Here is a 26,100-nt window from a genome sequence, read left to right as displayed (position 1 = left end):
CCTGAGATCCAGCCCAACGTTTTATCTCTGAGGAAGTAAACAATTACGATGCCTTTCGATAGATGCCATGTTGTCACTTTTAAAGTTGCGTCATTGTCAATACTAGAGAAATTGAACTGGGTTGGTTGGATGTTAAATCCACTGGAATAAAGGCCAAAACACACAACAAAAGGAATTTTATTATGATTTTAAGCTAATGTTTCATGTTCATTAGAATTTCTGTTATGGGTTCTTTTGGGTTTCGATATAGTTTTAAGCAGGTATGCTAGCAGCTAGATTGCACCATGAATAACATAATGTAAACTTCAAATAATGATACATTCTTTATACATACAGCACCGGATTTTTATGGAATCTTTATATGTGACCTTGCACAACAAAACCAGTCGTATGGGTCAATTTTTCGAAATTTAGATTTATACATAATCTGAACGCTGAATAAATACGCTTTATATTGATGTATGAGGTGTTAAATAGGATAATATCTGGCTGGGATACAACCGTTTACAACACTGGAATCTGAGGATGCAAAAAATCTAAATATTGAGAAAATTGCCTTTGAAGTTGTTCATCAGAGGCACTGTGGCAGGCCATTCACTCATAAAAATAAAGTTTTTATATATTTAAGGTAGGACGTTTACTAAATATCTTCATGGAACATGATCATTCCTTAATATCCTAATGATTTTGGGCATAAAAGAAAAATCTATATTTTTGACCCATACAATGTTTTTTGGTCTTTACTAAAAATGTTCCCTTGCTACTTAAGACTGGTTTTGTTGTCCGGGGTCACATATTTGGTCTCTCCTACAGACTTCCAAGTGTAAACCTTGAATAAATGCAAATAATGTTCACTTACGATTGATTCTCTGGGCAATAAAGGAAAATGTGCAACAACCAACTGAAAAAACCCAGCTAAAACCAACCTAAGGTGGTCGGCTGGTCAGGCCCACCAGCTAAAAACAATTTGACCAGCTTTTCCAGGCTTGGCGGACCAGCCTAAACCGCAGCTACTTTAAACTTAAACCAGTTAAGACCAGCAGTTTGGTGTTCAGCTTGATCCAGCTTGACCAGCTAAACAATAAATAAATAATGAATACAGGGATTCAAAAACGCTGGAGCAATTTAAATAAACGTTGTGGATGCATGTCGCTTTGCCAAACTGGTTCAGTGGCCTGCTGAAAAAAGGAATATAAAACAGTAGAAACCATATCAGAAATTCTTATAGATTTAATGGTTAGAATATGAAATATTGTGGCTTTAATTGTAAACTATAACAGCCTCTATAGGGATGTTGTCTGGTGGACACCATTGAATTCAACTAGAATAGGCCCACATTAAGAGATTAAAACCATTAACACATTAAAACCATAACCAATAAAAAGCTCTCATAGTGATATTTTAATGGAACAAAATTCAGCAGGGTAACAATGGCGTTTGGATTATTCTGCTTTTGTATTGTATTATTTTATATTATTCATATCATCTTTATAATATATCATGGCACAAAAGAGATTTATCATTTTTTATTTATTTGTTCATTTTTTGCTGTCACACATGACACATTTATAGTTTTTGGACTGCCTGCCCATTTTGTAAGTACTGTGAGGAAGATAACTGTTTAAAACTAAATGTGAAACATCTAGTGAAACTAAATGATTCATAGGGTTTGGAGCAATTTGTGAAATGGTTCAATCTAGCGTATACCAGATATTAAAACATTAAATGAATCAAATACCACGCCTTATCATGTCAAACAATACAAAAGGAAACTTTTGGAAAAGTTTTTGTAATTATGTTATCCTTTTGAACTTTACTGAACTGAAAACAATTGAAACATTTTCAATGTGGGCTTGAGGCCACTGAATCATTTTGGTTAATAACACAACATGTTTGCCAAAGCACTTAGAGCCGTGATTCAATGTTGCTGTTTTTGACTCACGGGCTTCCCTAGCAACTTTGCCATAACAATGCATATCATTTTCTTTCTTTTTGCATATCATAGAAATCACATTTAATTATGTGAAGGTTGTAGAATGGAACATGTTTATCATTTGCTATATTACTGAGTCCTTCCTTCAATGCAAACTTAAAGTTCACCCTTATTACACTTAGATTTCACACAAAAAAGGTCAGACCAGTAACTCAAGAAAGGCAGACCAGGATCAGAGGTTCATAAGAGTGAATACATTCCACATGGTTGAGAAGAATCTGGTGTGGTGTCTGCGGTGTAATGTCCGGCACCTTAAATGCTATGAATGCTGAAGGTCAGTCAAACAGAAACAGGACTTAGCACCTGTTTAGCTTTATTCATGTTTTTGTCCTCTGATGCACTCCTACTGCCCACTGGGTGTTAGTTGCATAAAGTTATCCAAATGCATGAGGGTTTCTTCTTTTCATCCAATTTGTTTTTTATAACGTGAATCATATAAAGTGATGTCATAAAGACTTGTATGGACAGTTCCTCAATGTGGTTAACAGTAATAGTCAAGACTTCATGAAAATGTGGTGATTCAGCTTTTGAGAACTTACCAGTAAGTTTCTTGTAATGGGGAAAAAAAGAAACCTGGCTTTTGTGCTAAGGAATCTATATTTGATGTGCAAAATATTTCGTATTTCCAACATTTTTTTCTCATTTGTTTTGTATGTTTCTATGTTTTTCAAATTGCTTAACAAACGCAACCCCCACCGAATGTTATATTATACTGTGTCTGCATCTGTGATTGTAAAGTGCTCATTTGTCAAGGGTAAATTTATGTCTGTGAACTGTTCACACATGTTAAAACCTGCATCATAGAAAGTGCTATCATAATCATCCACATTAAGTGTCTTGAAGGTTTGGCACAGACGTCGGTCTGGAGATGTGCCATCAGATCCAGTTTTTGGCATAGATAGCTGAGCCAAAGAAGAAGCATTTTTGGAAAAGTATTGCATGTCTTTGAGGCGCTTTAAATATGCTTTAAGATAAACCATGTGCAAATTAATCATTTTAAACCGTTGCGGAGTATTGTCTTCATAAAACGTTAGTTTACCAAAGACAGTTAAAAAAATGCAGTTTGTGACATCATAACCCTGTAACCAATCACCTTAAGAGATTTGAGCCATACATTTGTAAGGATGATGCATTGACTCTGCACGTTCGCTGGGGTTTCAACTCTGATTTTGACTGCTCACACATCCAAATAATGCTTCTATGTACCTATAATAAATGATTCGAGCTCAGGCAATTGAATGGAGGCGGGGACTAATTTACATATTCATGAATCTGTGTATATACTAAGGGGAGCAAGGGTCTAAAGTTACATTCAAGGAATGAAGAAATAATCACAGGAATTTGTTTCTACAAATGCAATTTTAATGCTTAAAGATGAATTTTATGGGATTCAATTATCAAATACAGTGGGACTTTATAATTTCCTTTAAAAGAGCCATAGGTCACATTTGTGTACTTTAATGTGTCACGTGACAAAAAAGATTCAGCCCAAGTGAATGGTCTTCCGATTTGCAAATTGTCATATGTAAATGTGAAGTGTGCGGTTATCGAGACACAGCATCATGAATGGAAGTACAAGAAAAAGGAAAAAAAGTTTTGCCTCTTGATTAACAAAAAGAAATTCCTTTCCCCAAACTATACCGTATATAGAAATAAGAGATGACACACTTCCCTTTTTAATCACTCCATTCACTCTCATTCAGTCTAAAACATGGCATATACAGTATCATTTAAACATTGTCCGATTCATTAATCCTTTAATTTTGTCATTTGATCACCCAGAAATGAGAAAATACAACATCTTCCACTGAAATCCCATTTTTTGTGTTATTATTGCGTAACCCGACTAAATAAATTAGAAATAAAATAAGGAAAAAACAAGTCGTCCGACGCATAGTCTTTGAGGATGTCCTGAAAAGTCAGTCTACAGAGTGTGCATTCGGTATGATACACTGTACAATGCAGCATGAGGAACAAACAGCAATAAAATCAGACCACATGAGACAAACACAAAGATAAATAAATAAGCAACTTAATAAAAAAAACACAATAATTCAAAAGAGTGTTGTTCAAATCATCCGAATCCGGAATCACATTTCAATGGGTAATGCCAAAACAATGGAGACAAAAACGACATGGGGTCCTCTGTTGTGTAGATTACAGATTCCCGGGACACATCCGCTCCACAACATCTTCTAAAGTCTGAATACGCTCCCGTGTCTTTCCACATGGCTTTCAAGTCAATATCGTGTCAAACATTTCATCTGGTTTCCGTGAAACCATGCGGCAGAATCTGTCCGTGCACACAAAGTCTTTTTGTACATTCCTGCGTAGAATCCAGCTCTACACAATCAAAACTGAAACCGTGTTTTTACACAACACCGTCACTCCCACACACACGCATGTTACAATAAGGCTGAAACAGGTGCTTGTGTTACCAGTTTACCAGGTATGACTTTGAATTAGGGTCTTCGGTTTGGTACCGACTCAAAACAGGAATTTCCTCTTGTCGTGGCGAGAAAAGGGAAACTGTATCAAGACTGCATTCCGGAGAAGTCTTTGAAAAATGAATGAAAATAGTCTCAGATAGACCCACAGAAGTTCTTTCAATGTCATCTGAATGACAATTCTCTGAGAGGAAGTCTGTGAGTCCTTGACAGCTGACTTGTTGACTGAACTTCCTTACATTTTGGAGATATTTTGAAATTCCTTGAATGATGTAATTGTCTCCGTCTAGCAGTATTAGGCATGATGAGCTGTCATACCTCTTTAATGAAAGTGAAGCCCTGTTCCATGTATGCAGAAATATTACACTTCTTATCATTTAACTCAAAAACACAAAGTTTAAAGGCTTCTGAACGAGCAGTACAAATTGTATTCGCTTCTTTTGTGTCTGAGGGATAACGTGAATTACGTAAATTCAAAACCAGCCGTTATTATATTGAGTCGACTCCAAAATGGTATCGGAAAAGTCTTACATAAAAACACAGGAAGCAATGGTACCAGGGAGGCTAAATAGTGTTTAGTCAATAAAAAACGTACCCAAAAATGAAAAATAAAATTCACTCTCATTTCATTCCAACCTGGGACATAAAAAGCGAAATTTAGAGAATTTTTTGACATTGACAGCTTCTGGTCATCATGTACTTGTATACTATAAAAGAGACTTGTTAGCATTGTGCTAAACATCTCTTTACATGGTCTACAAGAGAAAGTCATGGAGGTTTTGAACAGTGCGAGGGTGAGAAAATGAATTTTGGGGTGAAATATTCCTAAAATAAAGAAGTTAGCTCTGGCAATCTTCACATTTTTATGGGGACAGTTCACCCAAAATGAAATTTCTGTCATCAATTTTTTTAACCTCATGTTGTTCCAAACATGCATGATTTTCAGCAGGACCATTTTCAAGAGTGTTGACCGTGTTTAAGAAAATGAATAAGAGTTAACAATAACTAGCGTTTTGCCTAGAAACAAAATTAGTCAACGTTCGCTTTCATTGTTTTAAAAGCAATTTCACAAATCATCATACTGGTTTTGAACAATTTACGAGTGAGTAAATAATGAGAGAAGTTTAAGAACGATCAACTTTTCACGCTTTGTACATGTTAGCAGCTGTGGCTAACGCTAACTGGCCATTAGCTGCGACCACACACGGTTCCTCCTCTAACAGTCCGTTGGGATCGGCGTGTGGAATGCTGTCGTGATAGCTGCTGAAGCTGATGTTATCTTCCTTCAGCTCGATGGTCCAAAAGGGGGCGTTCAGTTTCCGATTGCGATACTCTCTGTACGTATACACGCCTCCGACGAAGCCCATGAGGAGAACGACGACGACGATGATGACGGCCAGAATGATGATGTTAAACTGCGTCCAAGACACCACGGTCAAGGCGGAGGCCGTGCTGTTGTGTCCCGCAGAGTCTCCTGCACCAGACTGAAGGGTCGGCAGGCTGGTGCGGGTCGTGGTGGTCAAGGAGGACGTGAGGAGAGGAGGGGTAGAAGAAACCGAATTTCTAAATTTGGAAATTTCTGCCTGGATTTCTTCTTTAGTTGGAAGAAGTCTCACAGCTGAGGAAGAAAAGGGTGAAAAAAGGGTCAGTGCATTTGCTTTCCAACGTATTGAGTTAAATGTTTTCCTACGTAGTGAGTTTCTCGATTGCCCAAACAAACACAGGGTTGCCATACAATTTATATCTACATAGTGATACATTTGCTGTTTATCTTCCTGACCGGAAATGTGACTACACTTCAGTAGAGTGAAAATGCCTGGGGTGTAATAAAATCATAAAAAATTATCTAGACAATGTTAAAGTTTGCATTCTTTACTCATGAGTCATGGCTCGTTTAGTCATTGAAAGCAAAATGCAGGAACCCTAGGAACCATTACAACATATGTGCTTGCAATAGAAATGACATCATCATGAGTTTTCACTGACTAATGATTTCCTAAAATTAAGAGACCATTAATTTACTATTTATAGGTATGTGTTTAGATAAAAGGATCACATTTGTTTCCTTCTGTGAACTAATAACAATATTTCTCCCAAATTTCAAATAAAAATATTGTTTCTATTTGCAGAAAACGAACTGAAGAAACAGGTCAAAATAACAGAAAAGATGCTCTGGGGTTTTCAGACCTCCAATACTGCAAAGAAAACAAGTTCATATTTACTATTACACAATACAACAGTAATATTTGTACATGTATTTAGGAAAAGTTTTAAATATATTTTGTGTGATAACCTGAGATTTTTATCAGTCTTTCACATTGCTGTTGGATGACTTAATGTCACTCCTGAGGTTTGATTTTGTTGAAATTCGACAGACAATGGCCTCTTAATTTTTTTCCTTGCGCCAAATCTCTATATGGTCCTAATACTTATAGAGTAAAGGCCTCAAACCAGTAGAGGGCGCTAATAAGCTCTCAAAGTGTCCACATCATTTTTTACATATACGATTGCATTGCAGTATAAAATAATAATCAAACATTCTTCACTTAACTACCATAAACTACTGCATGTAACTGGGTGGTAAATATAACTACTGCATATAATACAACACAGAGGGGTGTGCCTCCCCTGTACATGTCGTACCTCTCAAGGTGCAGTTGTGGGAGCGCGCGTCCCCCACGTAACCACGTGCACAGATCTCACAGTGTTCTCCCGTCGTGTTGTTGATGCAGCGATGGCAGCGTCCGGACTCTGGGTGACATATCTGAGGGATAGATTGAGGGTCTGCGTTTCCGTTGCAGTCGCAGGGCACGCAGGCGCCTGCTGATTTAAAGAAGCCGTCTGTGCACACATCACATGTGAGGCCAGAGAAGCCAGGCTTACATTTGTCACATACAGGGTCCCCGCTGGAATCTGTCAAGAGATCACACAAACTGCTTTTAGAGAGGGGAAATAGCACAAATGTACATAAAGAAACAGATCATTGCTTGTTGTTTTTGGTTTATTTCAGGAAAACTTATTACAGTGTTATTTTAATGCACAGTCATCAGTTAGTTCTCTTCTCAATGACTCATTGTAGTGTAGTTACCATTGCTACCACAAAGAGGCGCCCCAACAACATTTTTTATGCTAAGCCCATTATCTGTTGAGGTGTGAATGAAATGCAGATGTAGTATTGAGATTTATTTTTGTTTTCTTATGATTGTCTGTACAGTGGCGGTTCTGTGCTACAGTGACTATATCAGATGGTGATATCATGGTACATGATGTATAACAGAACTGAATGATAGTATTTCAAATGTAATACCATGATTTTACGATACTATACGTTTTAAGATATTTATCACATTTAGTTATAATATCATGGCATGATAAATTCAGTATCACTGTATCAGTAATAAATTCTGTAATTTCGGTGGTTATTTATGTTCCTTGATATTTAGCATTGTTAACATCAAAACATGACCTCAAAGGAAGTAATGATTTATATATTTATTTAATTTGCCACGGCAACCCCTCACTCTGACACACTAAAGCAGATCTCTAGCCGCGACCGGCTTTACAGCCTGGTGACATCCACAAATCTGTCGCTGGGAAATCAGAGAGATGCAGACAGACTGGTGGCAGTGACAGAAGGAAATGACCAGAAGGCCATTCATGTGATGAGAAATGCTGATCCGTGCCAGCATCACGCATACAGTGTGTACTAACAGATGAGGCACTTTTAACCTTTAACAAAAGGAACTATTTAAACAGAAATGCACATTCACATTTGTCCTTTTTAAGTCAAATTACGTTTCCTATAATCTGATTGCAATTCTTTATGTTTCTGAATGGTTTGTCAGGTTTTTAAGGATTTAATAATAAAAAATGCTTGCCTAAAATCACATTGATGGATGTAGATGACCTGCGGTTGCTTTAACCTTTGCAAGGAAACAAAAGACGTACTTTTGGCTACATGAATTCTTTAAAGACAAGAGGCCGTCACTCTACTGTCAGAGTTTAATTCGTCCAAACGGGTCAGTATCAGTTTCAAGGCATACTGAACATCAGAAAGAGCCAAAAAACATTCAGGAATTTTCTTCAGCTAGAGGAGCACTGAAGAAACAACTAGTAGGAATATTTTGTAAATTTACATAATTTGTACCTGTCAGATTTTTGCAAAATGTTTTTAAAGTAAATATACCTACAAATTTTCTGTGGCAAGTGGGATGCACAATAAATTATCGGCCATCGGTATCAGCTGTTAAATGGTTATTTTTAATGTTATCGGTATCGGCCAAATAATAAATTCAGGCGATATATTATAGCCGATAAATTATAAATAATTTCCTCTGTTTGAACCACTTTAGCCACACACTGCTCACAGTTAAAATCCACTACAGCACAGTTTTTCTATCATGTTTTTCAGCTATTAGCAAAACATTGTTGATGTAGGACGCAAATATTTATTAATGTGTTAATTATAGGAACAAAAGCATATTGTTTGAAGCCGATTGCTGTCTGAATGCTTTCTGTTTTGAGACCTGTTAGATATTTTATTTCTTTATTAAATAAACTTTATACCAGAAAAATGTAAAAGTTAAATAATCTTCAACTAGTGTTAAGTAGTCTTGGTACATGATTTTCAGGGGGGAAAAATAACTAATGGATACCTTGTTTTCTGGAGTCAATGTTTTCAAATAAGATCAATTGTCCACTTTTTGCCTTTTGTTTCAGTCTCAGAAAATGTTTTATTAATATGTAGATACTGTATATCGGACAGCATATCGGTTATCGGCATCCAATTTCAAAGAATTATCGGTTATCGTTATTGGACAAAATTTACATAGTGCATACTTGTGGCAAGTAAAAAAATAAGGAAATCCAACTATTTTATATTTATTTTTATATTTAACTAAAATCAAGTTTTCTTGCAGTAATATTAGAAAAATAAAGAACCTCTGACTAGAATTTTGAAATGATATTCACAGTTTATAGATCCCAAATCAATTCAAATAGTGGCAGACGATCTTCTATAGTCTTGGACAAACGTAAATCACCAATAATAGCTCATGTTTGACCTAATATATAGAAACTGCAATACTGGGCACACTTATATAACACTTCTGAACTTTCACTACCCTCTCTCTCTCTCTCTCTCTCTCTCATTCTCTCTCTATCTCTCTCATCCTCAGATTCACTCACTGTATCTTCTCCTCGGGCTGCAACGGACATTAATGTAAACTGACAACTCAAAGCCACATCACTGTGACTGTTGCTGTGCAGCTGGGACCAATGGACAAGAAGCTGAACTGAAACAAGATCTCTGATTGGCTCTTGAGTGCCACCTTCACTTCAGAAGAGGTCAAGACCCCCAGGTGACAAAAAAAACACAGCAACACCGGCGATTTCACACGCTGTCATCAACCTAATGCAATAAAACTTGATGTTACTGGAACAAAAGTCAGGCCACTTATATAATAAACTATGTTCTGTACTCTGGAGTTCACATCCAGTGATGGTAACAAAATCCCGAAAATAACACCTTTCTCCACCTTTGAAACAACTTTCTTTTCTATTGTTTTTGAGATAACCACGGCCACATGGTTAAAGGGACAGTTTACCCAAAAATGAAAATCTTGTCCTCATTTTCTCACCCTCGAGTTGTTTCAAATCTCTATAAATGTTTTTGTTCTGATAAACACAGTGACATTTTTGAAAGAATGGCCACTATTGACTACTAATATTCATTTTTGGGGGAACTTTTCCTTTAATCAACATAAACCAATAAGATTTCTTCATTTTTATTCTGAAGAAAATATCATTTTTCCCATTTGATCATTTGAATAATGTCACTTTATTGTAATGTTGTATTTCATGTTGTCTTAGAAGAGTAACAGAACATAAGAACATCATGTGCTTATCCTATAGCCTGTCTTTGACCCCATGAGCGTCACACAGATGGAGACTCACCGAGATGGCAGCTGCCGGAGGAGCTGTCGGAAGAGCAGGGACAGGGCGTACAGGCATCCCCTAAACCGTCACCATGACGACGGTAAAAACTGGGGAGACATTCCTCACAGTTGTGGCCCTGAGTGTTGCCCTGGCAGTCCAAACACACACCTGAGGGATGGAGAAAATAAACAACGGGAGACGTTGTAACCAGGTTCTTATTTTATTATCTCATTATAATAAAAGGTGAGGAAACAATGTAACATTTTGATTTTATGTCACAGAAGCTTTATTCTTGTTCCTTATTTGTTCATTTTAATAACAGCTGAATGAATGTGCATGCTACAGTTAGTTTTTTTTCCTGCCTGGACAAAGAGAATGCAAAATAAACTGGCAGAAGCCCAAAGCCTTTGTATATCATCCCCCAATGATGTGCCGAGTCTTCTTTAAACTCAATGAGTTACTGCTAGTCTCCTGTGTGTGGGTATTACACTGTGAGGGTGGGGTGTAGATCTATGAACTGTAAGCATTATGGAGATACTGATGGGGTTTATGACTGAGGAAGGCTGTTAATCTGACTCTGCATCAGGGGTGGGGTTACCATCCACACACACACACATGCGGCGTTGAGACAGATGGGTTCCTGGACATGCATGCAGGCTAATGCATGTATATGTATATGGCATCACTATATGGATATGAATGAAGTGATTTAAGAAAGACGTGCCTACACTACACAGATGTCTGCAGTTGGGCTTACCAAATACACACACATTCACAAACATGAGCGTTATGCTGATTGGGTGATTCAGATTGAGGTTAATTAAGTCTTGGTTGCCTAGGATACAAGGAGGGAGCGAGAGAGAGGTTTGGATAATGGCATGATAAATCACTGAATCTCAAATCTGTAGATATTTTAGATTCAAAGAGATAGTTCACGCAGAATGCTCATTTACTCACTCTCAGATTGTTCCATCCAAACCTCTAAAATGTCTTTGTTCTGCTAAACACAAAAGGAAGATATGTGGAAGAATGTCAGTAACCAATCCGATCTTATAACATCCCCCTTTGACTTCCATAATATTTATTTTCGCTACTATGGGAGTCAATGGGGTATTAGATCTGATTGGTTACTGACATTCTTCCAGATATCTTCCTTTGTGTTCAACACAAAAAAGAATTATACAGGTTTGAAACAACTCGAAGGCGAGGAATTTTTTATTCAATTTAAATTTTTGGATGAACTATCACTTTAAAAAAAGTCCCATGTTCAAAGTAATGTATAGATATGTTCACTTCAAAATAATGTTTTGTCATCATTTAATCGTTTACTGTAGCATAAGAAGTATCTGGAAACTAAAGATATAGCAAATGAGTTCTATGAAATGAGAATACTATGGACTATGTTGTGGTCCAACTTAATAGCTTGACAGTACAATATTTGCTATAAAAACATTTTTATAGCTTACGCATACGCCTGGCCCTGAAGTTAACTTCTGGTCCGTGATGGTTATAACAATGTATTTTATATAAAATGTATATTCATGTTAATTTATATTTGTTTATTAATTGTATTACATACCGGTTCCGCATGTATTTGACAAATCAATAACTGTCTATCTATGTCATGTGTTTAAAAAAAACCGCCTTGTTGTTCATTCTCTCCCTTGCTTACTCCAGCTTAATCCTCCTAGTAGCATGGCCTTGATAACAGTACTATAAAGCGTGTTAACAAAATATTTATATCCTCTCCTACTTGTAAGTCGCTTTGGACAAAAGCGTCTGCCAAATTAATAAATGTACATGTATTAAATTAAAACTACTGTTATTGATTCTTTCCGGAGGTATCAGAAGTTAAGTTTGGCCCACATAATATTTGTTTATGTTGTTGTCGCTGAAACGGTCTATAGATTTGTGAAGTACAGTAACACAATTACAAAAACGAAAAGTATTGGGGACAAGACTCCTGGCTTGGCTTATTTTAACGTTACATTAACTGCATTGATTCTTTAATAAACAAATGTTTGAAAAATTTGTGGATGAATTTAGGGTGGTGCAAACCCATCAGCAGCTGTGAGATGGTCTAGAAATTGACTCTGACCTGACTGTGGGTGGCAGTAGGTTGAGTGGCTATTGCATTGGCATGGTTGGCACCCTGTGCTGCTGAAGTGGAAGAATCCTGGGTGGCAGTCATCACACTTGGGCCCCGACACACCTGTTTTACACTCGCACGTACCGGAGCTGCAAAAGACAATATATGTGAAATACAAAGATGAAAACAACTGAAAAGAATAAGACGGTAAAGTTACATCGAGCCACATCCAGCGTGGACACAATTCAAAATTATAATGGATAATGGGTTCTATAGTCTTTTTTCATGCCGTGTCACGCCTCATCGCGTCCGGTGTAGACATGGTGTTACAGAATCTTTAAAATAATTATTTGTGGATTGTATAAATAATTGTTGTAAAGGTTCAATAGTTAACATTGATACTTTAACATTTGTTGTTCAAATAGTCTCTTTACAAAGTAACCACCTCTTACAAACAGTTGTTTACATATATCGCCTGAGGATACAATTGTTTCTATATTTATATAAAAGTAAAATTCTCTCTGGCAGTGAGAAGGGTCTACCGATTGTGAACTGAGTAACTAGGTCTAATAGTTGAGCATGATGTAATAATGTTTGTTAATGCTCATAATAAAATCTATTATAATAAAAGCTATTAGATGATTGCTGTAAGATCACTGTAAGAGATTGCTTTAAAAGACTTTAGGTCAATATTGCACACAAAACCAGTAAAGCCTCTTCTGGGTACTTTATTTGCTCAGTCTAGCTGTGACACATTGAGACATTGTGCTTTTGTAGACAACACATGTTCAGTCTGCAACCACCCACAACCCTGAGCCTGTTTCCCCATCTTCGTCCCGCCATTTACTGTCGTCTCTATACCACACTTTGAATAAAATAACCAGTGTGCATTCAACCATTCGTGATAATCCTACAACACACAATGTTCAAGCGAACAAAAATCATAATAATTATCAATCTCAAACATCTATGGTATCTCACTCACTCAAACACAAACATTCATGGCTTTGACCCATTCGTCTACCAATCCTGCCCCAAACTCCAGTCATTTCACATTTTAGCAGTCTAGACTTTTTATTTTTAATTCCACCACTTCTACATGTGGGTGTAGATGGGGGATCTGTGGCCCAGACCACATTTTAAAACCATCTGCTGCTTTTGCCCTGATTCCTGGAATCTCTCACACAGACACACACACGTTCTGGGTTCCCATGTTTTATGAGGGCGCTCTATAGACATTATGAATTTTATAATGTACAATTTGTATATTGTTTTCCCTAACCATCACAGAACAATAATGCACATTTTACATTTTCAAATAAGCATCATTTAGTTTGATTTATAAGCTTTTTTCCTCAGGGTCGTCCCATAACAAAAATGACTGGTATGGTTGTAGGGTTTACCAGGACCACACACACACATTCCCAAACTAATTTAATCTTAATGTGCTTTCAAAGTTTTCGACCCATAATACTTCTGGTCCACATAAAACTATTAAAGACTGTGGAAGTGATGCATTAAGGAAGATTAAAAATCAATAGAGTAAATCAGATATCCAAACTAAACACGGATCTCAAAGAGAAAGATCCATTTACGTCTATTTATACAGAAACAAAATGCCACAGCCATCATCACAGAAAAGACATAAACTAGATTTTCCAGAGCGGTGTTTGTCAGAGCTGGTGTTGTGGTTGATAGTCATGTGATGTCTGAGTGGTTTCCATAGTGTTGGTATGGTTGCTATGGTCTTCTGGGTGGTTACTTATCGGCCAAAGTCAAAAAACCCACATCCAAATCTCCCCAAAACTCTGGTACCTTGATATAGTGTTACATCTTTCTCCATTATAAATGTATAGCATTAATTCAATGATCTTGTGTTTATCACACACCTTAAATGAGTATTTTCCTCATTAATAGACTCCCTTACTATCATCACACAGCCCCGGGCTGTTTGTGTTAGATCTGAGGTGAAGGTTGCAGTGAGGTGAGGGGGTTCGAGGTTACGTGATTGGTTCCTGTGTGCGAGCGGAGGGGGTGATAGATGAGAGAGGGGGCGGACGATGGGACTCACGGGACGGGTTTAAAGCGCTCAGCCATGCTGACAGAATCTCCAGCAGTACTGAGGACCCCAGGATAAAAACAACAAGAGCAGCAAAAACAGAGGCAAGGCACACACCAAAAAAGAAAAGCACATAAAGAGATTTTGAAAGAAAGGGGGTCACATAAACAAAAGCATCACGGTGGGTTTTAGTTCGGGTTGCTTTGTATGAAGCATACATGACATATAAAGCAGCGGCATCATCAGTGTCCTCACCATCCACCCACACAACAGGCATATTCTCACTGTGACATATGGAAATGGTCACACCGAACGTATTCTTAATTCATTCAGACACACACCTTGTTATGGATCTACAGTAGCGTTATGGAAGTGTGAATGGGGGCGGGGAGCAGAGAAAGATGTTGGCAAGACAAAACAACAGTTACACAGCTATAGGCCTACATAAATCTACAGCTTTCAATCATCACAAAAAAAATCTTTACAAAATTTCAAAAGAAAAAGAATGCAATATTATTATTAATATAATTTATACTTGTATTAAATCATTTTAAACTATAACTATATGCGTGTCTGGGTTTCATATGATTGATCTTTCTTTAGATTATGAATCTACAAGCGGTTACTGAAATGTCCATTCAAAGTGTAATGCTTCATAATACAACATGATAGCGTCCCCAATGATATCACAAGAACTAAATGGACTAAGCCTTGCCTCGGCTTTGTTACCCATCATTGGCGTCTACTGGGAGTCATCAGATACATTTGCACTTATCGAGTGTGTGTGAGCGGGTGCGTGTATATGTGCACGCGCCAATAGACAGGTTACCATGGTGATTCTGAGGAATTAGAGTGAGGTGGGACATATGACCTATCAATCACATTATCAGGAGAAGGAACGAAAGATATAAGAGAGAGAGAGACCACCACAAGTCGTTCCAAATCTGTATAAATGAAGACAAAAGTAGATATTTCGAAGAACGTAGGAGAGCAAAGATTCTGGGGCACTATTATGGTAATCAGTGCAAACATTCCTCCAAATATTTTTCTCTGTGTTCAACAGAACAAAGAAATGACACAGATTGGGAACAACTTGAGGGTTAGTAAATGAGGACAGAATTTTCTGTTGTGGGTGAACTGTCCCTTTAACACTTTCATATGACTGGAGAAAAGATACAGATGCAAAACACAATCTCTGTCCTTACAAAAACAGAGTTAAAAAGAGACCGTAATAAGAGCATATAAAGATGTCTGTTTCCCAAACAAGCACCCAGTCTGACTCAGACATTATCAAGGTCAGATAATGATCAATCACACCCGGTCAAACGCCCAAACATTGCATTTACATTCATGAGGAGACAGATGTCTCGTCTTACTCTGCATGGGCTACAGATAGCTCTATATAGCCAGCTGTTGAAACCATGCACATGGTGGCACATTTAACGTTTTGTGTAAACAGAAAACAGGGCGGTGTTGTTACTGTTAACACCATGATGCTCAAAATGGACCAACCCTTGTTCCAGAACAACTATTTAGTCTTTTTTTTTAAAGCAAAGTGTACAGATAGAAAAACACTTCTATGCATTAGATCTAGTAAATACAGCTAAAACAAAAATGCTAGATTCATGCATACAGGCCAATAAAATTAGGGATGGCAAGTATGAACTGTAGGCTATTTCTTGTCATTATATTAGGAAAAAATCCTGTTCAACCGTTAGATACATCTCAGCTGTGTGAACACTGCATTATGGGGTTTTAATATGAAGAGCTCTCAGGGAAGAGTCACGGCACATGATAACTCACCATGAACCTTTTACTTGAGTTCACAACATTAATATATAACGAATAAAGACAAATAAAGACACTCAGGTAGCTTGTGCATATATCATTTATTATACAATAATTTCACTACCGTTATCTAAAAAAGGAAATTGTTCCATACATAATTTTACAGTCCTTGTAATGCATTACATTTTTTTTTATAATGAAAAAATATTGCAGTATTGAGGTTTCTGATCAAGAAAAATGTTGTTTGCCAAAGAGGTGAGAAAATATAATCTAAATTTAGAGGAAAAAGTTTATATTTCTATCCGCATTTGGTTGTTCTTGTTTTAAAGTGTCGCTGTGTCTAATTTTTGGATGGTCTATTGAAAGAAATGCAATATAAAATACATACCTACTGTATGTCTATAGAGGTATAATGTATAAAGACCTTAAATAATGAAGTGTTATGATTTTATTACCTTAGTATGAGCTATTTCTATCTACATACCCCACGGGTCACCTTTCATGGAATTCATCATGTTGTTTCTACAGTAGCCCTAAACGAACACACTGCTCTACAGAACGTGTTTCATAAATATTTTATCTCCTTAGGCAAAGAAGCAAAAATGCAACAACATCTTAGTCCTGTTAGAGCCTCCGTAGTGCTTAGAAAGGGAGGGGTGGCGTGAGCCATTGGTTGCAATTCGCAATCTCACCACTAAACGCTGCAAAAAATCTCCACATTGATCCAAAATCTATTAGATATCTCTGAAATCAAGGCAAATGTCCTATCCCCTAGTAAATATCTTGTTTAAGATGTTTAGACAACTGTGTTGAAAAAAAAAGACAAGAAAAAGAATAAGAATATAATTTTATTATAAGGTGAAATATGACATTCAAAGGTCCACCCCCTCCTCTTAGCACACACAATCCGAACAAGATCACTCAACACAGCCAGCTTTTAACCCAATCAAACCAATGCACTCCAATCCTGCGGACTTGACACATAATATGTCATCATAATATCACCAGGCGCTTCTTGAATCATTTGGATTGCTTGTTTGTGCGTGTGTGTGAGCATGCATTTGGGGAGAGAGAGCACATTTAGCAGGCAGCAGAAGCAGAAAGCTCATTAATGTTTCAGAGATCCTGGGGCAGATCAGCTGCATATTAACTAGGTCAGTGTTACACAACGACTGGAGCCCCCATCCCTCTCTCTCTGCTGCTGCCATGGAGATGCCAGCATCATTCTCTATCTTGTATCTTTCAAAACCATGACAACCGGGGAACCGTGGTGCTGTAAACCTGGCCTGATGCTTTGAAAGTGAAAGACTTAGATGTTTTGGGAGGAGAACACATGAAAGATCTGGTTTCTTAGCAACTGGGGAAGAAGCACAGATCTAGCTACCAAAACCTTTCCTGGCATCATACTTTATTGACTTACCTAAACCACAGGGCAGTTTACATGTATGTTGTACAGCGTGTACTTATGGGTTTTTAATTGCCTATGCCAATGCTGTTTTCTAGAGACCAGGGTAGGTTGATAATAACTGATGCAATACCAATACATATAATTTATTAAATTGAATTTAATGACAAAGTCATGCCGAAATGAACACAAAGGCTTTGGGTCTCGAACACATCTGTTTAGAAGAATGCTTGTAACCAAAAATGTTTTGCCCACCATCGACTACCATTTATTTATCCATTTCTTTGTTTTGTAGAACACAAAATAAGATATTTTGAAAATTGTAGGACAACAAACAGTTCTGGGGCACTTTTTGTCATTTTTCTACTATGGCATTCAATGGTGCCCAAGAACTGTAACAAGCATTCTTCCAAATATCTTTCTATAATACTGCATGTTGTTAGATGATTAGATCTTAAAATCCCAAATCAAGCCAAGCAAAAGTTCAGTTTTGATATGGCTGTTATGATATGCTAATATATGTCTTGGGAATACACAGTGTATTCAAATAAGATAATATAATTTCCCTGTGGAGCTCTTTAGGTATGAATATCGAACACAGTTGGATACAAGTCTGATCAGAGGTGGATTTCCCCAGAAATAACCACAACCCACCTGAATCGCACAGTAAATGAGCCTCCCAAACACTATATGATTATTATTATTATTATTATTATTATTAGGGTTTTAATTTCAAGGGATATTTTTTCAGCTTGCTTCCATGCTTGGCTGACTATTCAGAGGCTGTATAAAAGATCATAAAACTGTATAGGTGAATTAGCTTCTCTCGCTCTCTGCACAAACACTGTCCCTGTCAACTCTGCTTTCAAATATTGTCAGATATCCAATCATTTAATTTGCAACAAATTTTTCCATTTGTCTTTGAAGAAATGTCTTAACTTGGGTATAAATGTGGATTTGTTTTTTAAGGCCCTAAAAGCCAAAACAAAGCATCTGCTCCTTGCAATGAACATCAATTGATGTCATTAAGACCAATCTGGCAACATTCATCATAGTTTACCACTAAACATTTAAAGCAGAGTGTAAATATACAAACAGGTTACTAAAATTTCTAACTGAAGTGTGTTCTGAGATATTCGAGTAAGAGAGGAAAAATGAAATGGTACTATTAAATAATACATAAAACTTTAATCAAAATCAATACCAAATTAATATAAGCTACCACAATCCTTTGCTACACACGGAGTACCAGTTTTTAGATTCATGTATTGGTGATGTCAAGTTTAACGGTGGTGACTATGTTTGTACGAAATGATTTCAATTGCTAAGAATTAATTCACACGATTAGCATTATTGTTAAAAAACAAGAGTTTTCCCTTGATGCCCCTTACCTGTCACAGCGTGAGCTGAACGCCCCGAAGGAGTCGCAACCGCAGGGCAGGCAGCCGATGGTGCCGTTGGTGAAGTGATCCTCTTCACACTCCTCACACTGCAGTCCGGTGTTACCCGGCATACAGTCACACTGACCCGTCTCACGGTCGCACTCGTCAGGGTCCGACACGCCCTCACCGCTGCAGTTACACACCAGCTCTTCAGAGAGGACACAGAGGAATTCATTATGAATTTTTGACAACCAATGACAGCCGTAGTTCATCACACGTTTATATAAAACACAGACAAGGTCAACATGAATGACCTAGCTATCAAATAGATCATATGGTTTAACATAAATGTATGAAATCTAGCGGTATCTAGTGGTGAGGTTATGAATTGCAACCAACGGCTCACTCCACCCCCTTCGAAGCACTACGGTGCCTGCCACAGGACAAAGACTTCGTCATGTTTTTGCTTCTTTGCTGAAGAAGATAACATATTTAAGAAATGCCCTCTGAAGATCAGTTTGTCCGTTTATGGCTACTGTAGAAACAACATGGAGAATTCCATGTAAGGGGACTAGTGGTGTATGTAGATAGAAATAGCTCATTCTAAAGGTAATAAAAACATAAAACTTCATTATGTAAGGTCTTCATACACCTCTTAACACAAAGTTATGTATAATTATATTATTTTGCATTTCTGTCAATAGAGCCTAAAAAAAACCCCACACTGGACCTGTAATGCATCACTTCTGCTCTTGTGGAGAATCTCTCCTTTATATCTGCTATGCATTACCCTGCTCCATCCTGCTGATCTCTGTCAGCTGTAATGAATGACTCCCTCTGGTCTGATTCTCTGATAGCTCATTAAGCTGATATCAGTCTGCGAGACTGCAGATATTTCGTATTTCAGAGAGGCCAGACGACACTATAAAGTGAGACCAGAGATGAAATGCACAGAATGTTGCAGTGGGATTCCATCCCCAATATTCCTGGAAATGACTGAAGCTTGTGTAATTGCAAATCCATACCAACCGCAATTAAATCAAGAGGAATTTCCAGGAGTGTTTGTGTAATGTTTAAATATTGATCCGAATTCAGTCTGGTGACCATTTGGCTCAGCATTATTGAGAACAACATCTGGACGTTAAGTCTAGCTTCAAGTTTCAGAGGTTTTCACAATAGGCATGTTTGCTGTGTGTGTGATGCATTTGCGGTCGACTTTTACCATAAATGTGTCTGTAGAATGCATGGAGAATAACGGTTATTTTCAACCCAGTGCTGGGTCAATAGGGAAAAACCTAGCCGTAGGGTAAAATGAAACCAGCAAACGGTTTATATTTGACTTAAAACAACCCTTGATTAAAACAACCCAGCATAGGTCAATTTGTGACCCAACTGTTGGTTTCGTCCCTTTTTTGACCAAATGCTTAGGCTTTTACAAAATCTTCCTGTTCACATTAACGGAAGGCGTGCCACTCGCCAGCCATGTCTGTAACACCTCTATAGGCATTACTATTTGCCCTGTAGCAAGTCAACAGTCCTATCTCCTTAAATGGTGGAGAGCCGATATTTCTTAAATCGCTGGCAAAAATCAAAATTAAAAAGCATATTTCCGGTCATTGACTATTCCTGATATGGACTGTACCACAACTTTGGTTTGTTAAGCTTAAATTGCGCTCAAATTTACCTTTTTCGAAGCCGCTTCAGCTACAAGAGTCCCTCCCCAAAGAATCGTAAGTCCTTATCGATTGACGATTGGATCTTTTTACTGGAAGGTGGGACTTTCTTTGCTAAAGTGGCGAAATTGAATGTTGCCTTCCTCCCTATTCATAATAAAGGCATTAGGGTATCTTGTTAATATATATTTTCTTTGGCCGGGTGCATTCAGGTGCCTGCATGACAGCTTTCAAATTCACCAATTTTCATGTTTAAGACTGCCAACGTGAAAGCAAATGTATAATTGTACTTTTTTTGATGATAGAGGCAGTAGACATTGCATATTACAGATTTAGTTAGTTATTTTGGGGTTACTGTTTTTGTTTTGAAATTACTGGTGATCAACCCACCATTGGGTCAAAATGGGACAAAGCCAGCCGTTGGGTTGTTTTAACCCATCGATGGGTCAATTAAAATCCATTTTCTGGGTTAATTTAACCTTACAGTTGGGTTCATCCCTTTTTGACCAAAAGCAGCAACGGATCAAGAACACGTCCACTTATCTTACATGAGCACCACAGCTCATATGATTAAATAACATCAAAAGCTACCTGATTATCCACATCTCTCAGTCTTGTTTGTAAGATCTATAATGGTCTAAGACGCTGTTGTCAAACGTGTTTGATCTAACAAAGCAAAGTGGGCTATATTTGTAAAAATGGAAATCTGAAGATCACATTTGAATCGATCTTTCATGTAGTTCATGTTTTTATTCAGCAGCCTTTGTTAAACCAAAGCTACATCTTTTCCAATAGTGTGGGGGCATTTTACCCTTTCAGTGGGGCATTTAGTTCAAAAGACAAAAATCAAAGCCAGACAAGAGGTTAACCATTGTTTAACCACCACGAAACATAAGACAAAAAGCCTGCATGAACATATTCATTTTAATGTAGAGAACAACGTTAAGAATGGTCTGCTCAGCATGGGTTTAACGCATAAACTGAAGAGACGGCACACAGCAGTGATGTATGGTAAAAGCCACATGTCTGCCTTTTGATTCTCACACGCGCTTCCATCCCCAAGAAACCCATTTCCCAAGATTTACTGCAACGGGTCACCCAGAGGGGCACCTGCTGGAGGGAAAACATCATTTGTATGCACAGACAGACACACCTTCTAATGCAAAGAGCTGTGGAGTATGAACGTAAACAACTTCTGCTCCTGAGGGTGAGCTGTGGAGGGTGTGGATAAGAGGCTTACAGACCCTGTCTGACAGATTAGACATACATAAGCAAGGCTGCCGACCAGACTCATCTATTTATGAGAAATAATATGATGAGAATTTTAAATATGACAGCGCGATTAAAAATGAGCCATTTGAGGTGATAAACCTTTGATGTGCGGTCAATTAGTTTTGGCTTCATTGACTTGAAGCAAATCACAATGATTTGGGTGAATCTCGTGGAAGATGTCAGAAAGCTATCTGTGTAATATTTAACAAAAAAATGTAATGATTGTTGCTTATGATATTTATAAGACAATTAACAAAAACTCACATAATTCAAAAAAATTTGAGTTTCCTTGAAAAGGTGTATATTTTGCTCTCTTTTTTCTAAATCACTATTTTTACCATTTACCATATTTGGGCTGTGAACTTATGGTCCCAAAAATGTCAATGATACTAAAAGTGAGTTTCATTTTTGTCATAGAACAATTTTGAAAATCTTTTTTTATCTTTGATCTTATAACCTGGACGTGCTTGAGATTGACCCATTTTTTTCTCTCAGTGGCATCACACACACTTAACATCAGTAATGTATTTGAAAGTCTGGATGTCAGACAACAAAAGAAATAAAAAATGACAACAGTGTCTGACGCATGCATACTAAGTAACCCACATCAACCCACATGTGTCCGTATGTTTCGAAATTCCACCGGAGACACACTGTCCACTTATTTCACTAGAAATCAAATGTTGCTTCTATGCAAGTCATTTATTTCTAAAGTAATATGTACAGTACCATAAGACACTTTACCTTTTTTTATTTAAGATTCTGCAATAAGATGATTGTCAAGCTAAATTGTCCTATACATAATAACAACAGAAACGCTGTTTTAAATGTTTTATCTGAATCGGTTAAAAATGTGTCAACAATGTGTCTTTGAGATGATTCTTGTACTGATATTTTGTTTTTCCACTCTCTGAATAGCAAATGCTATCATTGTTAACCAATATAAAAGTGAATGTAAATACTGATACACAGACTTACGATTTATATTGCTGCTCTTCTCTCCAAGACGACAATCATTTTATTATTTTATCCTTAACACTCATTTTTTTGTATTATCAGTAATTATACATGAAAGCAGCAGTCAGCTATAGCCTATATAGTGAAAATAGATTTGAATATTAACTGCTGGACTGAAGCACTAGTATTTGTTTTGATCCCAGAAAACACAAGAATTTATCGAAGAGGTAAACTTATGGTTATTTAAATAATTTTACTGTTTAAATTAAATGCTTTCATGCAATACAACAGGTTGTTTAGAAGCTATTAAACTTATCTATATAGTTTATCTATCTTTATAAATTAATAATAAATGATATGTACAATATGTAAAAAAAAAAAATTCTTTTTTTCTCTTGTGTAACAGAGATTGGAATTTTCAGTGATTTTTTTTATTTTGTCTTCAAAAAACTGCATGTACGTGCCAATACAGAAACTGCTTTTCAAAATAAGTATCGGAGGACTACTAGCCTCTGTCTTATCCTCTGTTAATTTCTAACCAGCTTTCTCTGGTCTGTCGATGGTTTGTTATCTAAAGGTCTTAAGCAGGCTTAGATGATGACTATGATTTGGCTTTTATGATCTTTGTCTCCAGATTATAACCTCGGCCATCATGAACAATAGCTGTGTGGTCTCTGATCACAACAGCAGGCTGGAAAAGGGTGGGACACTGGTGGGATAGTTTGCCCTCTTCAAATGATCTCAAAGTATGTTGGCGTATCTTCTTAAAAATAAATTCTTTACTTCCAGAGCAAGAGGGTTATTATATTAAAACAACCACACAAACCAGCTATCTTTCTTTGTCCCCTGTTGTTCTATTAAAGTGAGTTTCTACATTTGTATCAATACAATGTCAAATCACTGGGGGGTCAATGACCTCTTTTGTCAGTGTGTTTTCTAATCTTTGGGGTTTAGCATTATCATGTGAAAGTAGGCCAAGTCTATAGATACTACCATACAAAAACCCAAACCACATTTAACATAAATTAAAGATTTATGTAGCCTTCAATCTTATTAACAATCTGACCTAATTCTTTCCAAGACGTGCACAATGGATGAGCACGGGTCATTCATTCTAATTTACAAATATCCCAACAAGAATCCCGGCTGGACCTTTTCAAAAACATGGTGATCTCCCTTAAATGATAAAACACACAGATTATAAATTCCTTCACACTAAAGAGGTCAAATTAAAATAGACACAACCAGCAAGTACAAACACCATGAAGCGAGTTCAATCAACAAGAAGCCCATATGATCATAATACGATTAAGCTCACCCATAGCACTAATAGACACTCATCCACCATTAGACATACAGTAATGAACATGATACCCTGTTGCATCATAAAATATGTAAATTATGTAAATGAAAGGTCAAGTTTTATTACAAATCAATGCATTCGGACCGAGACTATGAGAGAATGTGCCATCGATCTACACCTCATATATCATGTTGCATAGCTATGACTGCTAATGAAGTGATTCCTGGCGGCAGGCTGCAGCTATTACGCTTGATACTGTAAAGGATTAAAGTGACAGATCAAGGCCTGATGATAACGGGTTGCCAGACGGAGACAAATAAATTATTCTGAATATTACAAAAAAACAAGTCGATGACAAATAAAATGGTTACCCTATATACGATTGTTTCATTTTATTTGCGCATATAAACTCACCTTGAGAATTTTCAGAGGTTGTGCTAAGATCAGGCACGACGCCTGGTCTGTCTGCTTTATTATCAGACATCTGCGATGTTTTCATGTCAACAGACTTGAGCTTTCTCCCATCAAATGCAGCCATATAAATGGAATCAGACAGAAACTGGGTGTCGGACTGCGTTGTTGGTGGTTGAATGGTGGTGGCTGCGTGCGCGTCGACATTTATCGGTTTTCTGGCGGCGATCGTGGGCGCGACAATACCGAGCCGGTGCCCTGGAAACCCGTTAGCGCTGGTGTTCAGATGCTCTTTGACGAGTTCGCGAGATTTCCATATTAACGGCAGCGCATCGTAAGAATGAGCCTCATCGGTTAAGCCCATGCACACAAACACGATGAATGGGAAAACGGGAGATGTAAACATCATTAAGGCAAGCCACCACATAATAATAATTTCAACGCTCCATGGAAACCTCCTCGAATCTGACGTCGCGAGGCCTCTGTCCTCCAATTTCCATCGGGTTATTCCAAACTAGGTGGTTTCCAAGCCTCCCCGATGTTTCCTACTCCACCATATCCGAGTGAGACCCTCTTTTCCTCAATGGCTTTGAACCGACTGCAAGGTGTTTGAGCCTCACCGACCTGTAGTAGGAAGGAAGCGCATTGGAGTGACACACTGACTGACCAATCAGAGTAGAGGACGGGTTAAAGCTGAAGTCAGATGCGTTCTTTTTTCTTCGCTTGAGAGACGGTGAGCGGTCTGATTGGCTAACGTCGGGTGCGTCGAAACCTCGTTGTTGATCTCTGGCTGGTTCATGCAGTCAGGCGATCATTAAAATATTTCCACTGCTCGTTTTATAGTCTATTGTTAAAACGAAGGTGAAAATGAACAGTGAGAGACGTTTTAGGAACCTAAAGAACAACACAATATTACTACCACTATTTCCCACTATTTAAAACTGAAGTAATACTTGTTTAACCATCACATACATGTTTGACTGCTGTTTTACCGGATCCATAAAGTAACATTTTTAGTCTAAAAAGTGATAACCCAAATAAAACACTGTTTTTTTTAAATATTGTGTAAATTAAAATGGCCTTGGGTGTTTTATTCGAGATTCAAATAAAACTCGGGTACCTTCTCAATTTGTCTCAACATTATTCTACACCAATAACGTAACTTTATTATGTGGTTATTGTTTTGCTGTTGCTTTCTCTGCATATCCACAAATATTATTAAAAAGGGTGCCATCTAGTGGATTGCAGAACATTGATGCAGTATAAACACAAATGATTAAAACAAATCCGGTAGCATTACACTTTCATTTAAAAAGATGTAGTTGTCTTGTGATCGAACAGAAGAACTATGAGATGTTGAGAGATTTATATTCTTGTCTGACAG

At 37.4% G+C, this 26,100-nt stretch overlaps 1 protein-coding gene across 1 annotated transcript; it reads right to left on the bottom strand.

Annotated features, from left to right (window-relative positions):
* Window positions 1–3,347: 3,347 nt before the first annotated feature.
* si:ch211-158d24.2 (multiple epidermal growth factor-like domains protein 9) lies at window positions 3,348–25,322 on the bottom strand. Its single transcript, XM_056729916.1, has 6 exons — window positions 24,720–25,322; window positions 19,110–19,308; window positions 12,476–12,615; window positions 10,396–10,545; window positions 7,084–7,353; window positions 3,348–6,058 (listed from the first exon to the last, which is right to left on the bottom strand). Exons 1-6 carry the CDS (start codon window positions 25,141–25,143, stop codon window positions 5,583–5,585), a joined length of 1,659 nt encoding a protein of 552 aa, XP_056585894.1. The 5' UTR covers window positions 25,144–25,322; the 3' UTR covers window positions 3,348–5,582.
* Between the last annotated feature and the right edge of the window lie 778 nt (window positions 25,323–26,100).

Source organism: Triplophysa dalaica, chromosome 18 (assembly GCF_015846415.1).
Source record: "Triplophysa dalaica isolate WHDGS20190420 chromosome 18, ASM1584641v1, whole genome shotgun sequence".
Classification (NCBI taxonomy): Eukaryota; Metazoa; Chordata; class Actinopteri; order Cypriniformes; family Nemacheilidae; genus Triplophysa; species Triplophysa dalaica.
Note: the sequence above shows the minus strand (reverse complement) of the source record. Positions and strands in the feature narration are given on the sequence as shown.